The sequence below is a fragment of the Phoxinus phoxinus genome (genome assembly GCF_949152265.1).
Source record: "Phoxinus phoxinus genome assembly, chromosome: 22".
Classification (NCBI taxonomy): Eukaryota; Metazoa; Chordata; class Actinopteri; order Cypriniformes; family Leuciscidae; genus Phoxinus; species Phoxinus phoxinus.
In genome coordinates, this window is record NC_136897.1 from 11,757,892 (window position 1) to 11,774,367 (window position 16,476).

Genomic DNA, 16,476 nt, shown 5'->3' on the forward strand with positions numbered 1-16,476 from the left:
ATTTTGGGAGTCCTGCACTCTTGTATATTATAGACTCAGGATTGGATTTAAAAAAAAAAAAAAAAAAAAAAAAGATTTAGTGTTTATCTGAAGAGAGTCATATACACCTGGGACAATATGAGGGTGAGTAAATGATGAGAGAACTTTTTTGGGTGGAGTATCTACTCTTATTGTTGCACATGTCTGTCTTTGTTTAGTCTACAATGGTTAACTAAAGCTTTTGACAAGTAATGACATCACGAAAAAATGCGTGTTTAAAAGTCCTGAGAAACCAAAAACACATTTCTGTCTGTGTGAGCCACAAAACAGGATCAAGCATGTAGACCAATCAGCTGGTGCTAAAAAAAACACTGCTGTACATTCAAAGTGCAGTAGATGCAGATTATAAATTCTTGGTGGTGTAAATAACAAAATATGACTAATAGCCTATGTGCAGTTTGACTGGAGGCAACGATGTCAAGTGTGAACTGAGTGAAGGAATTCTAGGGGAACTCAAGAGATCCTAAATTGTGTAACAAAAAGGATGTAACAGTAGTGTAATTCAGATTAATTTAGATTAACTGGGAAAACCCCATTAACTTCACAACAATCTCAAAGGTTTGCGTGAGAACAAAGGGAATCACATGATCATTGTTTACGGACTTCTGGGAAAAGGATTGAGCGTTTCACATAAAAACACATTTGTTTTTAGTCAGTATATGAACTCAGTACATTTACCTTTAGATCGGCCTCCACAGCTCTGCTCGGATGGCCTTGTTTTTTTGTAAGATGAGACCCTCTTACAAGGTAAGGAGACCATCAAAACATTCGTTCAGCTCAATAACATAAAAAAAATTGTGATTTCCTTCACAGGTGACAAAGATAAATATCTCAGAGGAAAAAATATGAAGAACCCCATTGAGACTGAATTTCTGAATGTCACATTAGATGTGTTTCAGCTTGGCTACGTCCTCAGAATCACATCCTTATATTTTCACATCCATTTCTCAGTTGTGTTTGTCTCAGATGTCTCAGGAGAATTTAAAATAGACACAAATTTGGCAACTTTTGATGTGCAATAAGAGTATAAGACCTATCAAGAATAAAGTTTTGAAGTTTTTGTCAACATTTTAAATATTATATTTTAGTTGTCAATGTATATCCGACCAACCAGACAGTTTGATTGCTAAGCCATGATAACATGAGTTCAACTGGAGTCTCAGTCTACAGAGGGTTATTTGACACTTCTTTTAGAGCAGGACCTGAGAGAAATCACGTAGGAAAAGATGTTCTTTATTATTATCTGACCATCCTGTTTGGCTGCCCTGCCCACGCTTTGTGTAACATTAGTTTGTTCAGGGCCGGCTGTAAGTGGAGTAGGTGTAGTCTTGTTTTGGTTAGCAGCTTTCAGCAGCCAAAAGTTCTCTGTTAGTTGAAGATGCGGGCATGCTAGTCTGACCTACATAGACGGCCAAAGAGAGGTCTGTAAATTCTCATTGTACTGCCAGGACAGGGGTGATAACTTGATAACAAAGCACTTTGAGACAAGCACTGTGTTTTCCATGCTCAAAACTACAAGCAAGAGTTTCAGGGGCAAAAAGAAGGCAAACCGTTTTTTTTACATATCAAACTCATATTAGAACTTTTTAGTTTTGGTAATTTACGTTTTCAAATACTCTTACATGGAGCCCTGCACATGACATGCAAGGGGGGAAAATATACTGTTGTTGTTAAACAAATGAATAAACATGGTCAAAAATTAATTTTAAAATTAATATTTTGTGGGAATTCATTCTTAATTTTTGCCCACAATGTTGTGTGTCCACACTTTGATGTATACAGATTTTACAACTTTATCTTTCTCCCAAACCAAGAGTTTTCATTTTTTAAATAGAAAAATCCAACAGTTTTAATTGGTTTACATTATTACATTAAAATGATGATCTAAACAAAAAGTTAAATAGGCCTAAACCATTTCCATTTTTATTAACACCATTTGTAAACATTTTTACTGAATTTACGACTGTCTGTCCGATGTGAAAAGTAATGTAAACAAAAAAATATATAATTTAAGCAGATATTTTTATTTACGTGTGTTTTTTTTTTTTTTTTTTTTTTTTTTGCACAAAAATGTGAAATTTGTGAAAATACTATGAAATTAGCCCTAGAAAGATAAATGAGTTGGCCATTTGGTTCAACAAATTTGGGCCATTTTTTTTTTTTACATTTTTTACATTTTTACAAAACGTCAGAATTCTTCTACATGTTGGACATTGTTTGACATTGTTTGAGGACAAACTGAATGAACTAACTGTAAGGGAATATGCAGTATCAGGAGACGTGAGACGTGAAGCTCAAGACATTGCAAATCCCAAGTCTGTCATTAGCTTTGAAGAACAGGCATAGTGAACATGTCATCCTGATTTCCTCATCCCTTCAATATCAGGTTCAGTGGTGTTTTGCGCGGCCTGCTGTAGTAATTACGTCATTCGCTGCTGTCAGTACTGAACAGCAAGTACTTTATAACAGAATACAAAACAAATATTGTAAAGAGTGAAACCCGAATCAGTGCGCGCTCCAAGTGAACTGAGTGTCAGCAAAAGCTGTCAGTGCTACGGGAGTTATTTAATGGTCATCGAGTTTGCTGTCACTTCCAGAATATACTCTGACCTACATACACATATACACATTCTCTCTCCCTGTTTCCTTCTTTCTGTCTTTCAATTTGACTGCCATACCTTCAAGCCAGCCAGAATCATCTTCTTCCTTCCTTCCTTCCTTCCTTCCTTATCAGATCTGTGTTCTTGTCAACACTTTAAATCTTATTGACAGTCCCTACTTGAGTGTTTACATCTGGTCATTCCCCTCAGTGCCGGTTGTTTACTTGTACATAATACGTCAGAGAAGCAAGGAGCTCTATTCGTCTCCTGAGAGAACTATGAAAAGAAAATGCAATTATTCCCAAACCTCCCTGTTTATCCAGCGACAGTCTTATCGTGCTCTTGCCAAATGGGAGTGTACCTTGTGGTTTAGTGTGCATCACATTCTACCAATTATGACCCAAATTGTTCTCTTTTCTCACAGTGTCTTTGTTTTGAGTGGGGGTTTGTGGATAATGATGACTGTTTGGAAAGTTTCAAATAGGGAAGAGCTGATCAGAAAGTCTTTCTGATGTTGGAATGCACATGACTCGGTCAGCACTTCACAGTTCAGCATTTGGAGAAACTTCCGTTTTTAACCTAAGGTGTTTAGAGTACACTGTTAAACTAGGTCCACAACACTCTCTCAGGATTACCATGTGTGGGAAATGGCAACTCCTCCTAATGGCCAACGCTGCAGCATATGGCATTCAACTTTTTTGCTCTTAAATGGGTAGTTCACACAAAAATACAAACTTTGTTATCATTTACTCACTCTCATGTCTTTCCAAAACTAGGAATTTCTTTCTGTGGACATTTTTTGACAAACGGTTTTTTTTTCCATACAGTGAAAGTCAATGGGGTCCAAAACCATTGAGGGAGAGTTAGTAACATGATTTTGAGTGAACTAAGAAAATTTCAGGAGTGTCATTGGTCACAACACGCTGAAGACACATTTCTCCACAGAAGCATGAGAGCCAAGAGCAGCACAAACATCTCGGACAGATGTTTAAAGGAACATTTCAATTACTCAACATAATGTGGTTTCAAACCCGTGGAACTCCATGGCCCCTTTTCACATTTCCGGGTTCTCCAAAGCAGAAGTCATTATAATTGGGTAAACCCTATTGTGGTGAACAGAAATGATTCTAAATATATTTTTTTTGCGGTTCCATTTAATCATATAGCACATGAAAAAAAATCTGAGGAAAAAAGATTGATCATGGTGGTCATAAGAGAGAAAGATGTCAAATGTGCCATCACTCTCTCATGTTAGAAACAGCAGTGTTAACTAGTTTTCTGAAATTGAATGCCAAGGTTATATAACACAAAGTATAGTATATAAATTTGCATTCGGTTTTTAAAAACGGAAAATACAAAAGCATGTAGAAAAATTCTCATGAGGGTATACGTTTACACGACAACGATATGCTTAAAACAGAGAAGTTTATCCTTTGAGTTTTCCGCATACAAGACGACACCATTGTCAAAACGATCCACAGATGCACACGGATCCGCGAAAACGACCAAAAAAAGTATTCTGGGCCATTAGATGGAGATGAAACATTATAGACTGAACACATAAAATACATGTGAATGACGCCATGGTCTTGTTTACACGGACACCGTGAAAACTTTCAATTTCAGAAAACTAGGGCTGTTTACACAACACCGTTTTCAACTAAAAACGTAAAACTTTTTATGCGTTTTGGCCGTTAATTTACACGACAACTGTGTTTTACCGTTGTTGTGTAGATGAATGGCCAAAACGCATAAAATATTTAACGTTTTTAGCTTGAAAACGTGTCATGAAAACAGCGCCCGGTGAAAAACAGCACCACAGAGTCCATGTGCTTTCATGTGGAAAAGAGCAGCTTGGATGTTCTGCTCAATATCTCTTTTGTCTTTCACAGAATGATCAGAATTTTTTTAAATTGCGTAAACAATCCCTTTAGTGTTCGTCAAACAAGTGTACACTGAAGTACTGCCCATAATGAATTACTGAAGGGAAATGTTGGTTGTTTCACAGAAGAATGTGGTTCTGCAGAAGTTTGACCACCACTTCAGAGAGCAAAAGAGAGGGAGAAACAATCTTGGAGAACATCCTGTTCCTCTAGTAGTGCAATTGTGCAACTGCAGAACAAAAACTGCAAACACATATTTTGTTTATGCTTTTTCAATTCACCAAGGAAAGACATGTAGGCTACGAAACTTTCTTTTCACCCGAGGTAAATACATTCCTTCTCGGCCCCTCCATACATTCCTCATAATATTTACCATAGCTTCACAGCTCTGTCTGACACCTGGACACGAGCCAGGAACGGAGGAGGAACACGTCGCCACGTGCAGAACAGCCTGATGGGGGAAGTAACATGCACGTGCTTTTGACGCATTTAACAATTGTCGCCCATTTCAACAGTGTTTACTCATGTGCATGCAGGGATATATCAACGACTCTTAATTCCTGGCCTTTGCCCCTTTTTTTTCTATTCATAATTGTCCCCAGATCCAAGTACAGAATGTGAAATGCAAATAGTTCAAGCACAAGTTTTGCTTTATTATTTTATGCTTTCTGGACAGCACATTTGCAATGCTAATGATAACGCAAATGCTTTGGCTCACGGCTACACGCCTCCTAGTACCACATCAGTGGGACAAATCTGACTTAATCTATTTGGCAATTTGATTCAGCATAATTGTCAGGAAACGGACAAAGCGCAGTGCTGTCCAACGGGAACAAAGCAAACAGGCAGCTCGAAATGCAATAAACAACTCAGCCTCCAGACGCTCCCAGAACCTCCAAATGCGTTCGAGATATTGTGCAAACCAAAACAAGTGCATTTTAAGTCATAAATGGGCATAAACAAGGTCAAGAAATGTGTTGTTTTTCGTCTGCGCGAATGTCAGGATATTTTGGGAGATTCCTTGACTGTAATCGTAGACTCTTGATCTGCCCCCCTTGAGTTTCCTTGGTTTCCATGAAGTCCCATGCTTCACAGCAAACTGATCCGCCTGCGTGAAGTCAACAAGGGTCTCGCACCCAGATGCACAGCCTTGAACGTCATGCCTCCATGTAAGGGAGCCTCTCTAAGGACAGATAGACGCAAATATCACTGCTGATTTGTTTGTGCAGTGTAATGCAGTTACTTCTTTTTGATTTCCAATGTTTTCTTTTGCTCTCTAGACAGATTTGCCTGTAGACATAATGTGCCAAAAACATATTCAAGGCATAATTCAATTGCAAATATATTATGTTACTGGTTTGCTTAAAGTTGTATCATCTTTAGCAAAGCTTAGGCAGAAACTATTGCCATTTCTTGAGTAAATGAGTATACCTGCTTAACTGGAGTTTTATTTTATACCAAACATACTGTTTACAGATTCATCAGTAGAAAACTAGGAAATAGATTCTCTGTTTTCTTTAAAACTTGTTTAACTTCCAAAACTCTAATCTGAGCCTCTGGGGGTGTTCCAGAAAGCAGGTTATGTGACATATCCGGACCTGGGTATGTTTACGGGTATTATAAGTGGATAACCACGTTTTGACTGTTGTGCTGCGATTCACTGTTTTTTGAACACCATTTCAAGTTAAAAGCAGTCCAACTATTAAAACCGTATGTCGAAAGCTGCATTGTTTTATCCCGTGAAGCCACTTCTCGCGTTGTTAAACGCAAGGACTTGTTCTGTGAGAACATACCGCACGTGCCTCGTCTTACTGTGCAAGATTTACCAGCACATGCCATTTCAAATGTTTTCTCAATTACAAAAATGTAATAATATCCTTACCTATGTCTAAAACTCTTTTGTTTTCGTCAACATGCCCTGCTGTTAACTTTTAACAGTCTGTGTCACGATCCAATCAATTACAGTTCAAATCAGGTCCCGCCTACATTTTTCATCGATTCGCTTATTTGACCCAGTTAAAAAGTGTTTTGTAAAGAAAAGAACAGAGACGTCCAATCAACAGGTGAATCATCAGTGGTGCCTGGGGCTGAAACTTCACACAAACACACAGGTATACTGTTGGGCTATATATAACATCTACTGTCAGATAGCTCTGCAGTCTTGTTTGCTTTTGTTAGCCACGAGCTCAAAGGTCTTTAAAGAGAAAAATAAAGATCCTTTGTGATGCGCCTCTGTTTTATCATGCAGGACGGGTTCTTACTGATAGAGTGACGTACAAAAAGCACCATGTGTTACTTACAGGATCAGGTGACCCTGAAAGTGCTATGTTTAAATTATAAAAAACTTTTCATGTTTTCCAGTAATGGAAATCAAAAGAATGCAGTTTTGCCCTTCAGCATATGTATTATTATACAGGTGAAACTCGAAAAATTAGAATATAGTGCAAAAGTTTATTTATTTCAGAAATTCAACTTAAAAGGTGAAACTAATATATTAATTAATAATATATATAATTATATTATATTTTGATGATTATGGCTACAGCTTATGAAAACCCCAAACTCAAAATTAGAATATCGTGAAAAGGTTTTCATAGCTGTAAGCCATGATTATCTAAATTATAACAAATAAATGCTCAAAATATCTCACTTTGCATAATGAGTCTATATAATATATTAGTTTCACCTTTTGAGTTGAATTACTGAAATTAACTTTTGCACCATATTCTATTTTTTTCGAGTTTCACCTGCATGTAAACATTGAGCTTGTTCGAAAAAGGCATGTTATAAACATTCTTTTTTGCAAGAGTATATCATACCTATTAATTTAAGCAGTACTCTAATGAAATACATGAAGTGTTAACAAATATAAAAAATGGACTTGAATCATAATATAAAGTATTAACCTCATCTCCATAAGATTTGTTTCTTGGTAGGTTTAATGTTGATTAAGGAGTTATGAAACTGAAAGATTGGAACTATTTCAGAAAACAACACGGGAGGAAAAAGGACACTCTGTGCCTCAGGCTCCGCTTATGTTATATATAGTTAAGCACAACCCCCATGAAAACTACTGTAGACCTCTGACATTGCCTAGAAACAATATTTTTATGATAAATAATTGTAAATGAGCGATGAATGCACCTTACAAGTAATCAATTTCAAACTAAAACTTTTGCAGCTGGTTTCACAGACAAGGCTTAAGCCAGTTTCAGATTAAAATACACGTTTGAGCGTCTTAACAAGGAAACTATATGTTGCTTATACTCGTCATTCGCACAATATAAAAAAATTAATCTAATATGCTATTATAATTATTTCCAAAATCATATGAAATAACACCACAGTCATACGTGTTATTATTCTTTTTTTATTTACTTAAAAGTGATTAACAAAAAATATACTTGTCACAAATTTCAACAACAACATCTATAAAATACATTCATTTGAAATGAGTGCCATAAACAATCACTGTCTTTAAACCTGAAGTTACACATTTTTTATCATTTGGAAATGAAGCAAGTCTGTGGTATTTTTGGAATGTTTGCAAGGACACTTCAGGGAGTCGCAACACTAGGAAAGCTTAATGTGACATTATCCCTGTAGTCATTCATCGTTATTTCTATATAAATAACATTTTTTTAAAAGGCACCTTGGATACACACGTCTCTATTTTTTTCGCATTATTTGTAAAGCTATCATGGGCTGTTCTAGCCCTGCATTTCGTTACCTCAAAATGACAAAGAAAAACACAATGTTTGCGAAAAGAAAAGTTATCCTTGGTTATACAGACACATTCAGCCTTGCATTACATTCAGCAAGACATTAAGACCTTTCAGGTCACAAACTCGACCTCTGTCGAGCCAGATGAAACTTATACCAACGTCAAATTGGAGAGGAGATGTTCTTTCGGGGGGAAAGAATGTGATTTTCTACTTCCAGGATTTACATTTGCAATTTGCCCCACGTTATTCCTTTAAAGCTTTAGGTTTTCCCTTTTGCATAGAATTACCTGTGCACACATGAACATTAAACCAATCTCTTTGGCTTATATCAACATCAAATGTGACGTATGAGGATACAGTTTTGGGAGAGGACGGCATCACATATGCCTGGCAGACTGCAGCTGGTTGAGAGGGACTCTCCTCTCATTCACAGCAAAGTAAGGCACTATGGGTAGTATCTCTGAATGGCTTCCCACCCATAATTCTCTAGTGATCATGCCCAAAATTCCCTGATTCTACATACAAGTGCGACAGGCCACGCATCGTTAAAAGGCACAGAACGGAGTCTGATCGCTCTTTGGGACACAAACACGGGCAGAACCTTTGTTCGCCCCGGTACTGAATGTCCTCTTTGTTTGTTGAAAGCACTCTGCCTTGCCTAGTCCAGACATCTCCTCCTCTCTCGGCCCACTTGCAGGAAGCGCAGATGCGAACGGCTCAAACGAGGAACAAGTACCAATCTCAGTCTCAGAGAGGCATCCAGGAGAACTTAAATCTCGGCTTTTGTTTCAAACATCACGTGATGCTCAGCTGGCGGAGAGTTCAATAGGTCATGCAACGAGGACGCATGTTGATGGGCTGAGGGTTTGGGTCCACCTGCGATGAGGGGGAGAAAAAAAAACAAAAAAATAGATTAGAACACTTGGAATATGACCCTTTTCGAAAACTATACCAGATTCATAGAACTGTGGCTTGCAGATGGCAGGGAAAGAATCACTTTCTTATAGACAGGACAAAATGCTTCTTGTATATTTTGTTGTTGATGTCAAAGGCTGTGCATCCAATCAAACTCAGTATTTTGATGCAAATTAATTTGTTACTTTTATTGTAAAAAATGTGGCTGAGATTAGTTATAACAACTTAATTTGTTGAGATAACTTAAATATCCAACTTAACTAAAGTTAACTAAACTTAATATCAAGCATGAACATACTTTTTAAAGTTGAAACAATGTTGGATTTTAAGTTGTGATAAATAATCGCAGCAATTTTTTTACAGTGTTGAAGTCACTAGCCAAATTAGGAAGATGCCAATTGCGTGTAGTCAAATATTAATATATTTTAATGTCTGATAGTTTGATTTTTTTTAACAGAAGCAGTTTCGGCCTCAAAGTAAAAATAGTCAAAGAGTCAAATTGTGACTTAAATTTGGAGTAATGAGAAATAAAGTTCCAATTGCAAAAGTCACAGGACGACGTTGTTTTACTCTGAGGTGGAAACAAGCTTCCAAAAAATGTTTGTTCATTCGAATAGCAATTTTTGGGTCCCTTTTGAAGTATAATCTGTGTTTTAAAGCAAAACCAATCGAGAACTGCGGTCTTATATTTAAATATGTTCTTGCATGTAACCGTCTGCTCACCTCGCAGTACACTGGAGGAGGGCGGAATCTAAACTCCTGCACGTAGGCCATGAGGGAATGCTGCAGTACGCCGCTGAGGTCTTCCTCGGGTTGTCCTGTTGTGGAGTTCTGGACCGCTTCCTCCTCTGTGACAACAGAGCTATAATCTGGAGGAGCTGTGGAAAAACACAAACGAACAAGACTCGAGGTGAGTGACATATGTCACTGTATGCCGTCGCTTTCAGGCTGATGAGAGAGAATGAAACCCAGGGTTGGGCGTTTACTTACGTTCAGGTTGCTCAGGGATGGCCATGCGAAGCCACTCCATGTTTGCGCTGTACTGGCTGCTGAAGCTGGACGTGCGACTGCCGAACGGATGCAGAGGGATGGTGCCCATCACCAGCGGAAGTTCAAGGGAAAGCTTGGAGGTCCCAGGAACGTCAACGCACACCTACGGAAATAAGCGAGGTTTAGTAATCATTCAAGCAACTCGGTCAAAAGTTCAGCAGCTCGAAGGTCCAACAAACTCACCCTGAGCATGTACTCTACTTTGATGATGCGACACTGGAGAATGGATGGGCCTACAGGGGGGATTTTAATGGCTCGGCCATGCCAAGTCTCCCTGCGGTGTGCGCCAACTATGTCCCCGCACAATGTGGCCACCACGGCTCGTTTTTGCTTCATGGTGCCTCTGGCAATGAAGGTCTGCGTCTGGGTGATGAAAGCTTTTGGCATCACGGAGCGAGAAGTAGAGTTATCGAATTCAGCGAAGACTGGAATCACTTCACCTAGAGAGGAGGGTAATAACGACATGTTTAGAGTTTCTGCGGCGAGAACCGGAGTACGTCTTAAATGTGACGGTGGGTTTCTGCCCTCACCTGGTGTGTAGCCCTTGCGGTCGATCTTTGCAGTGATTGACACCTGCCCGCAGTTGCGGTACCAGATGCGGGCCATCTTCTCTTTGCTTCCAGCTTGAGATGCCTTAAGTTAAAAGTCTGATTTAGTGCCCATGCAACCAAAATAATGAATGAATTACAAGGAAACAGATAATCCGAGCGCTTACCAGTAAACTAGGTGTGTTGATGTCAATGGGCTCGATAACCGTGAACTCTTTCTTGATCTTCTTGACGGTGGCCCATGGGCGATGCAGCTTAACCTTCACCCAGTATCGAATGCTGCCGTGCTTCCCTTCAAAGGATGTCACTAGAGTTCTGACAGACAAAACATGTACATTAACCCTCATTTCCTCGCTAAACTTTTCAAACAAAGCTCTCGGATAAATTTTATAAGACTAATAAAAACTGCAACACTTACTCCTCTGGCAGCTGGAAACTGAAAGGGTACTCGTGTCTCCCCGCAGGCAGGACTGTCAGTTCGCCATTATCTGGAGGGGAACAAAGGTAAAGAAACATTATTGCACCACCAATAAATAATAAAAACATCATACCAAGGGCTTTCAAAATTGCTTAATGATGAGACAAAACATTACATCAACTGCTGATACCAGAAATCACGATGATGTCGGTCACAAAAACATGAACCTTCAGGTTTTGTTAGTTATTAAGGGCTAAAGGTTGAACTTTGTCAAAAATGTTTCTCTCTTTTAACTTCAGCCTCTTGAATGCTAACCAAATTAGTTTATTCAGCAGCTATAAAAACTGCTCACATAATGATTAGTTAACAAATTAACCAAACTTTTCAAAACATGTTAAAGGTACCAGTTCACTCAAATTAAACGCACACCACATAAACTAAAATGTATTAAATAAAATGATATGGGAAAAATGTATGTTTTGATTGAAGAACAGACAAATCCAAGTAGTTATCCATCTCGACATATGTAGTTAATGCAGCTAAACTAGCGAAGGATTCAATTAAGTTCGATTCAATCGATTCCTTTAATTGTGAAAAGTGGTCTGAATGATTCATTATCGAGTTCTGTTCTATTTAATCAATCGTCTGGTAGAATTATTAACTAAAGATAAGACAATAAACAGTCCACACAAACAGCATAAGAGTAGACTGTTTTTCTGATTGTTTCAGTCATCTTTCACTTCCATTATACTGAAAAGAAAGGCCAGTATGTGTTTTTTAAAATCCCGTCCCACGTGAGAAAGAAAGTCATGCGGTTTTAGAACGACACAAGGTGAGAAACAACAGCATTACGGTTTATATTTTGGGGTGAACTCCTTCAAAAGTCTACTCAGCTTGACTCACGGTGGGAAATGGTTTAAACTGGGATGTTTGGACACTTCTGCACGCGCAAAACGTCTTAAAATGTGTTTTGGGCATCGAAGACGATGTCTAATAGAGTGCTTCTGGCTGTGAATGACTGACCTGCCTGCAGAAGCACTTCTCTCCGGTTCAGGTACTCCACTTCATCGCTGTAGTTCTGCGTGTACGCGGTGCTGGACCCAGCGCTGCGAGACTCGGTCCAGTGAACTTTAGCGAAACCTTCTGCATGCAACTTCAGCGACTCGACCTTACTCTCCGTCGAGAGATCGAGCACAACCTTCCCTGAGACAACATCTCCACTGCTGAACACCGGAGGACAGTCCATCTCCGGAGAATCAAACACGATGTCGAACTTTTTCAACTTGTCGAAAATCATCTTTGGTCTTGCTAAAGTTTCCCAAGTGCAGCTCTTTAAAATATGTCGCCTTCAGACGTGTAAAGTCAAACAAAGAGCGAGAGGGTGCATTCAAGTGCAAGGAAGCTTCTCTTCCTTCAGTTTCAAAACAAAACTGAAGCTGTGCATGTTCCCTGGTCAGCCTTTAACTCGTGTGGGCGGTCTTACTGATTTTATTATGTAAGGCCTATGGCAGGAATCGCTGCCTGCTCATAAACATCTTAACTGGGTGTGGATGGAGAGCTCGGATGATTGATGCTTACAGGTTCTTAGACAAAAACAAGCTGACTGAGCATGCCCGAACCATGAGGAACCTCCCCGTGAAGAAGTTCCGCAAAAACAAAAACGGGTTAATTCTTTACTCTTCTTCTACTTTCTTGTCAATCATTTTTTTATGAAATATGTGCAAATGTGAACTTCATTTGCACAATATATATATAAGCAAATAAGGATTTAAAAGCAAATCATTTTAGTCTATCTAGAATTACTGCAAAAAGAATATGAATTGCAAACTAAGTATTTGCCGAAAGGTGGTCAAACAAAAGTGCAAACACACTTTTCTGAGACGGTTAAAGAGCAAAACAAGTTGTTTCTTTGTTGCTGGCAGAAATAAGTTCACGCGTCGCCCTCTTGTGGAGGATTAGCCACACTAGTTTTAGGGACTCGTACAGTTGTCCGTGTGGTTCTTTCTCCCCCTAGTTGTGTTAAATGGAAATGACTACGTGAGGACTGTCACGTCTGTGCTGTCAAGAAACAAGCTGTTTATTTAGATAACGATAAGCAGCCCAGGCCATAAAATGTCTTAAACTGACACTGCGGTATGTAATAATCACGTAGGCTACCAAAACTGTCTTATATCCACAACTACGGTAAAAGCATGTGTCGTTTATGGTTGATAACCGTTGCCAATAGTCATACATAAAGGCATAGGGGGGTTGATAACAAAGGGGGAGAAAAACTACCATTTTAAAAACAAAAATACAGAACATTGTTGCCAATCTATTTTTGATATGACACAAGAACCAACTTTAATCTGCAGATAACCAAATGTATCGGCATATTAATTTACCCTCAGATACAAGCCAGTTTCTGATATGGATATTAGTAATTTTATTCCCTAAAGGACTCTTCATTGTCAGTTGTGATATCTAACAAAAAAATGTGGCTGTGATGTGTGATTATCTATCCACTGCCTCATCTCTCTGTATGACCGAAAAGACAAGTTTGAGTGGATTCTGTCTGGGAAAAACTTGGGAAAAACAAAACAAAAAAACAGAAAGAGTGCACCAAAAGCCCGGGTCAGCTGATTTGACTGACAAAATGCAATGAGAGCACCAATAGTCAAATGTACAATTTATTTATAAACAAAATTTAATTAAAACAATTATAATATTAAATTAATAAAATATTTGTTTGATTATTTTTCTTAAAATAACTTTAATTTATGAGCTTGGTTTTTATGTAAAAATAAATGTAAAATGCCACAAAACAACTGATTTAATAATGTAAAAAATATATTTAAATCACTACAGTGAATTAAATATTAATTCAACGGTTGCCGAAATTAAATTGTCTATTCATACTGTTGTATAATTTGAATTGTTAGCAACAATTGAGAGGATCTGAGGTTGGACAGGATCAAATTTTTTGACAGATTGACACCAACATTTAAAACTAGCTTACATACAATTGATCTCACATTGTGATATCATATTGTATTCATGGAAATTGACATGCAGCTGAAATGAAGGTCATAACATCTTTATCATGGTTTAAGTTTTTAAGTATTAGAGCCGTATGACCTGATTACCTGTAAATCACTATGTTCTATTAACATTACCCCTAAGTGGCATTTATTGTGATTTCATTTGAATGACAATAGCTGTGCTTTTATCACCTTTCGGAGAGGCATTTGGCTTGAGTGCAGTTGGTCGTGTGTGTATTCCACCTTAACAGTTGAATAATTAACCACATCACACACTTGCTCAGCATTATCACTCCTGTGCCAGCTGTTAAAGGTCAGGAAGAAGAAGCTGGGCCTATAATCAACACAACTAGCCTACAGCACAACCTCTCTTGCACTTAAGAGCTTTAAAGCCTTAAAGGGACAGTTCACCATTTACCCACCCGCCTCTATTATTACAAACCTGTATGGCTTACTTTCATTGTCATTTTCTATTATTCACAATGTTGACCTGAAGATGCCAAGCCTTAAAAAGGGCTAAATATCATCATAAAAGTGGTCCTTACCCAGCAAACACAGAATGTTCCCCTAACATTCACATATGGTTCCCATTTGGTTATTTTTGGGGAACCAAATAAGAACATTGGGAACATGCCTAGCGAATGTTAGGGGAACATCCTCCAAACAGGGAATGTTTTATTTACATAAATAAAACTTTCCTGGCTATCCAACAGAAAATGTGTTTATGTTTCCCAGAATGTTTTGGAAACCAAAAATGGTTAACTTTGTATGACCAACGCGCTAAGCCGTTTGGAGCTAGCTTACTGTACTGAGGAAATTGTGTTGTAGACTACGTCATTCATTGATAACACTGATATCTGCCCTAACTCATACGCGAGAAGTGAGATTCATTAATTTTTCGTTCACAATTCTGATTCATCTGGTTCTACTGTTTTTTTTTTTACAGCCATTCACAGTACAGCTATAAATAACAACTAAAGCTGACGTTTCTTAATTATTTTTTTCTTTTTCAGATGATCTGATTCTGCACGAGTTTTATTTTTAAAGCTATGATGATTTTGTGCTGCGTTTGCGACAAACATTGTCAGTTTCCATTCATTTTAAGTTCATATAGGCTAATGTTAATTTTTCTTTTGCACAGATTTAACGTTATAAAAAATTAAAATAAACTCAAACGGGTTTTTAATTTTTGAGTGAACCATATGCTACATTTAGCTTTAAATATCTAGTGAGTGGATAAATCCATGCAAACCCACCTCGGATAAGATGCAGTCTCTTCCTGAAATAAGTTGTCTTGGATGTGTAGTCGTTATAGACGGTGTTCACGCCGACACTGCGGTTTTCCAGCCAGTGGGCTGTGGCGACCCCTCTCCCCAGCACTCTCATGGCTCGGACTTTGATTTCCCGGTTGAGTTCCAGGACCACCACGCCAGAGATCATCTCTCCACTGCTATACACGGTATCATCCGGACCGTCCAGCTTAAGTGCAAAGAGCTTGAAGCTTTGGAAAGCCATTCCTATGATGCACAAAATATATAGTTTAAGCGAAAATAATAATCCATGTGAGCATCTCTTGTGATTAGAGACGTTTTTAAATCATCCTTCATTTAAGATAAGATGCAAGTAGCCTACTTAATTCAAACGCCGTTACAGACATTAATGTTAACCAGTTAAAAACGTTATTAAGTTAGTTACATAGGTGACAATACAGCAAGGTCAAAACAAAACAAGAGGAACGTACCTTTCACTTTTAAAAACCCACAAACTGCGTGCAGGTCACTCACAACACAACGAGAGTAAAAGTTAAATGTACTCGGTCTGTTGTTTGGGGACCGCCCAATTTCGATTGTGCACCAATAAGAACCAGACATACGCCCTTTTGAGGTTGTAACCACGCCCATTCTCTGACGTAAACGTGCCTCTCTTAGCAGATATTTTGGACAAGTGTAACGGGTCATCTTGCGTTGTGTTTCTTTTCACAGGACGCGTTTTAATCCTTTTTTTCTTCTTTTTTTTAGCATTGTAATTTCCTACAAAGTTTTATATATACATATGAGCAAATGGAAACACAAAAAACATATTTAAATGTAACGTTAGTCTGTCACCGCTATAACGTTAGAATTTTACCCCAACTAGGACGACTTCCGCTTCTGAGAAACCCGGAAACGTGAAAATAGTCAATCGATATATTTGTCTTTCTAAATAATTGTAACATTTTCTGTTTGTTGTTGTAATGCTGCCGGGATTAAGTGGGGTTCAAACGTTTGTCGTCTAGTTT

The 16,476-nt window shown here is 38.2% G+C and overlaps 2 protein-coding genes across 2 annotated transcripts; both read right to left on the bottom strand.

Annotated features, from left to right (window-relative positions):
* Window positions 1-7,860: 7,860 nt before the first annotated feature.
* Window positions 7,861-13,123, bottom strand: arrdc2 (arrestin domain containing 2). Its single transcript, XM_079597167.1, has 8 exons — window positions 12,202-13,123; window positions 11,179-11,248; window positions 10,928-11,075; window positions 10,743-10,845; window positions 10,396-10,652; window positions 10,153-10,315; window positions 9,886-10,040; window positions 7,861-9,123 (listed from the first exon to the last, which is right to left on the bottom strand). Exons 1-8 carry the CDS (start codon window positions 12,473-12,475, stop codon window positions 9,070-9,072), a joined length of 1,224 nt encoding a protein of 407 aa, XP_079453293.1. The 5' UTR covers window positions 12,476-13,123; the 3' UTR covers window positions 7,861-9,069.
* Window positions 13,124-13,524: 401 nt separating this feature from the next.
* Window positions 13,525-16,181, bottom strand: LOC306990392 (uncharacterized protein). Its single transcript, XM_079597168.1, has 3 exons — window positions 15,940-16,181; window positions 15,455-15,715; window positions 13,525-13,742 (listed from the first exon to the last, which is right to left on the bottom strand). The coding sequence occupies exons 1-3, from the start codon at window positions 16,154-16,156 to the stop codon at window positions 13,672-13,674; spliced, it is 549 nt and encodes a 182-aa protein (XP_079453294.1). The 5' UTR covers window positions 16,157-16,181; the 3' UTR covers window positions 13,525-13,671.
* Window positions 16,182-16,476: the final 295 nt, after the last annotated feature.

Bases quoted from the DNA above. Each gene is read 5' to 3' on its own strand.
- arrdc2 (XM_079597167.1), bottom strand. From the start codon at position 12,475: ATGATTTTCGACAAGTTGAAAAAGTTCGACATCGTGTTTGATTCTCCG. The intron at 11,249-12,201 runs GTCAGTCATTCA...GTTCCCCTCCAG, and splicing joins AGAAGTGCTTCTGCAGGCAG to ATAATGGCGAACTGACAGTC. The intron at 9,124-9,885 runs GTGAGCAGACGG...CCCTCATCGCAG, and splicing joins CTCCTCCAGTGTACTGCGAG to GTGGACCCAAACCCTCAGCC.
- LOC306990392 (XM_079597168.1), bottom strand. From the start codon at position 16,156: ATGACCCGTTACACTTGTCCAAAATATCTGCTAAGAGAGGCACGTTTA. The intron at 15,716-15,939 runs GTACGTTCCTCT...TGTGCATCATAG, and splicing joins TGGGTTTTTAAAAGTGAAAG to GAATGGCTTTCCAAAGCTTC. The intron at 13,743-15,454 runs GTGGGTTTGCAT...GTTTTTCCCAAG, and splicing joins GAGACTGCATCTTATCCGAG to TTTTTCCCAGACAGAATCCA.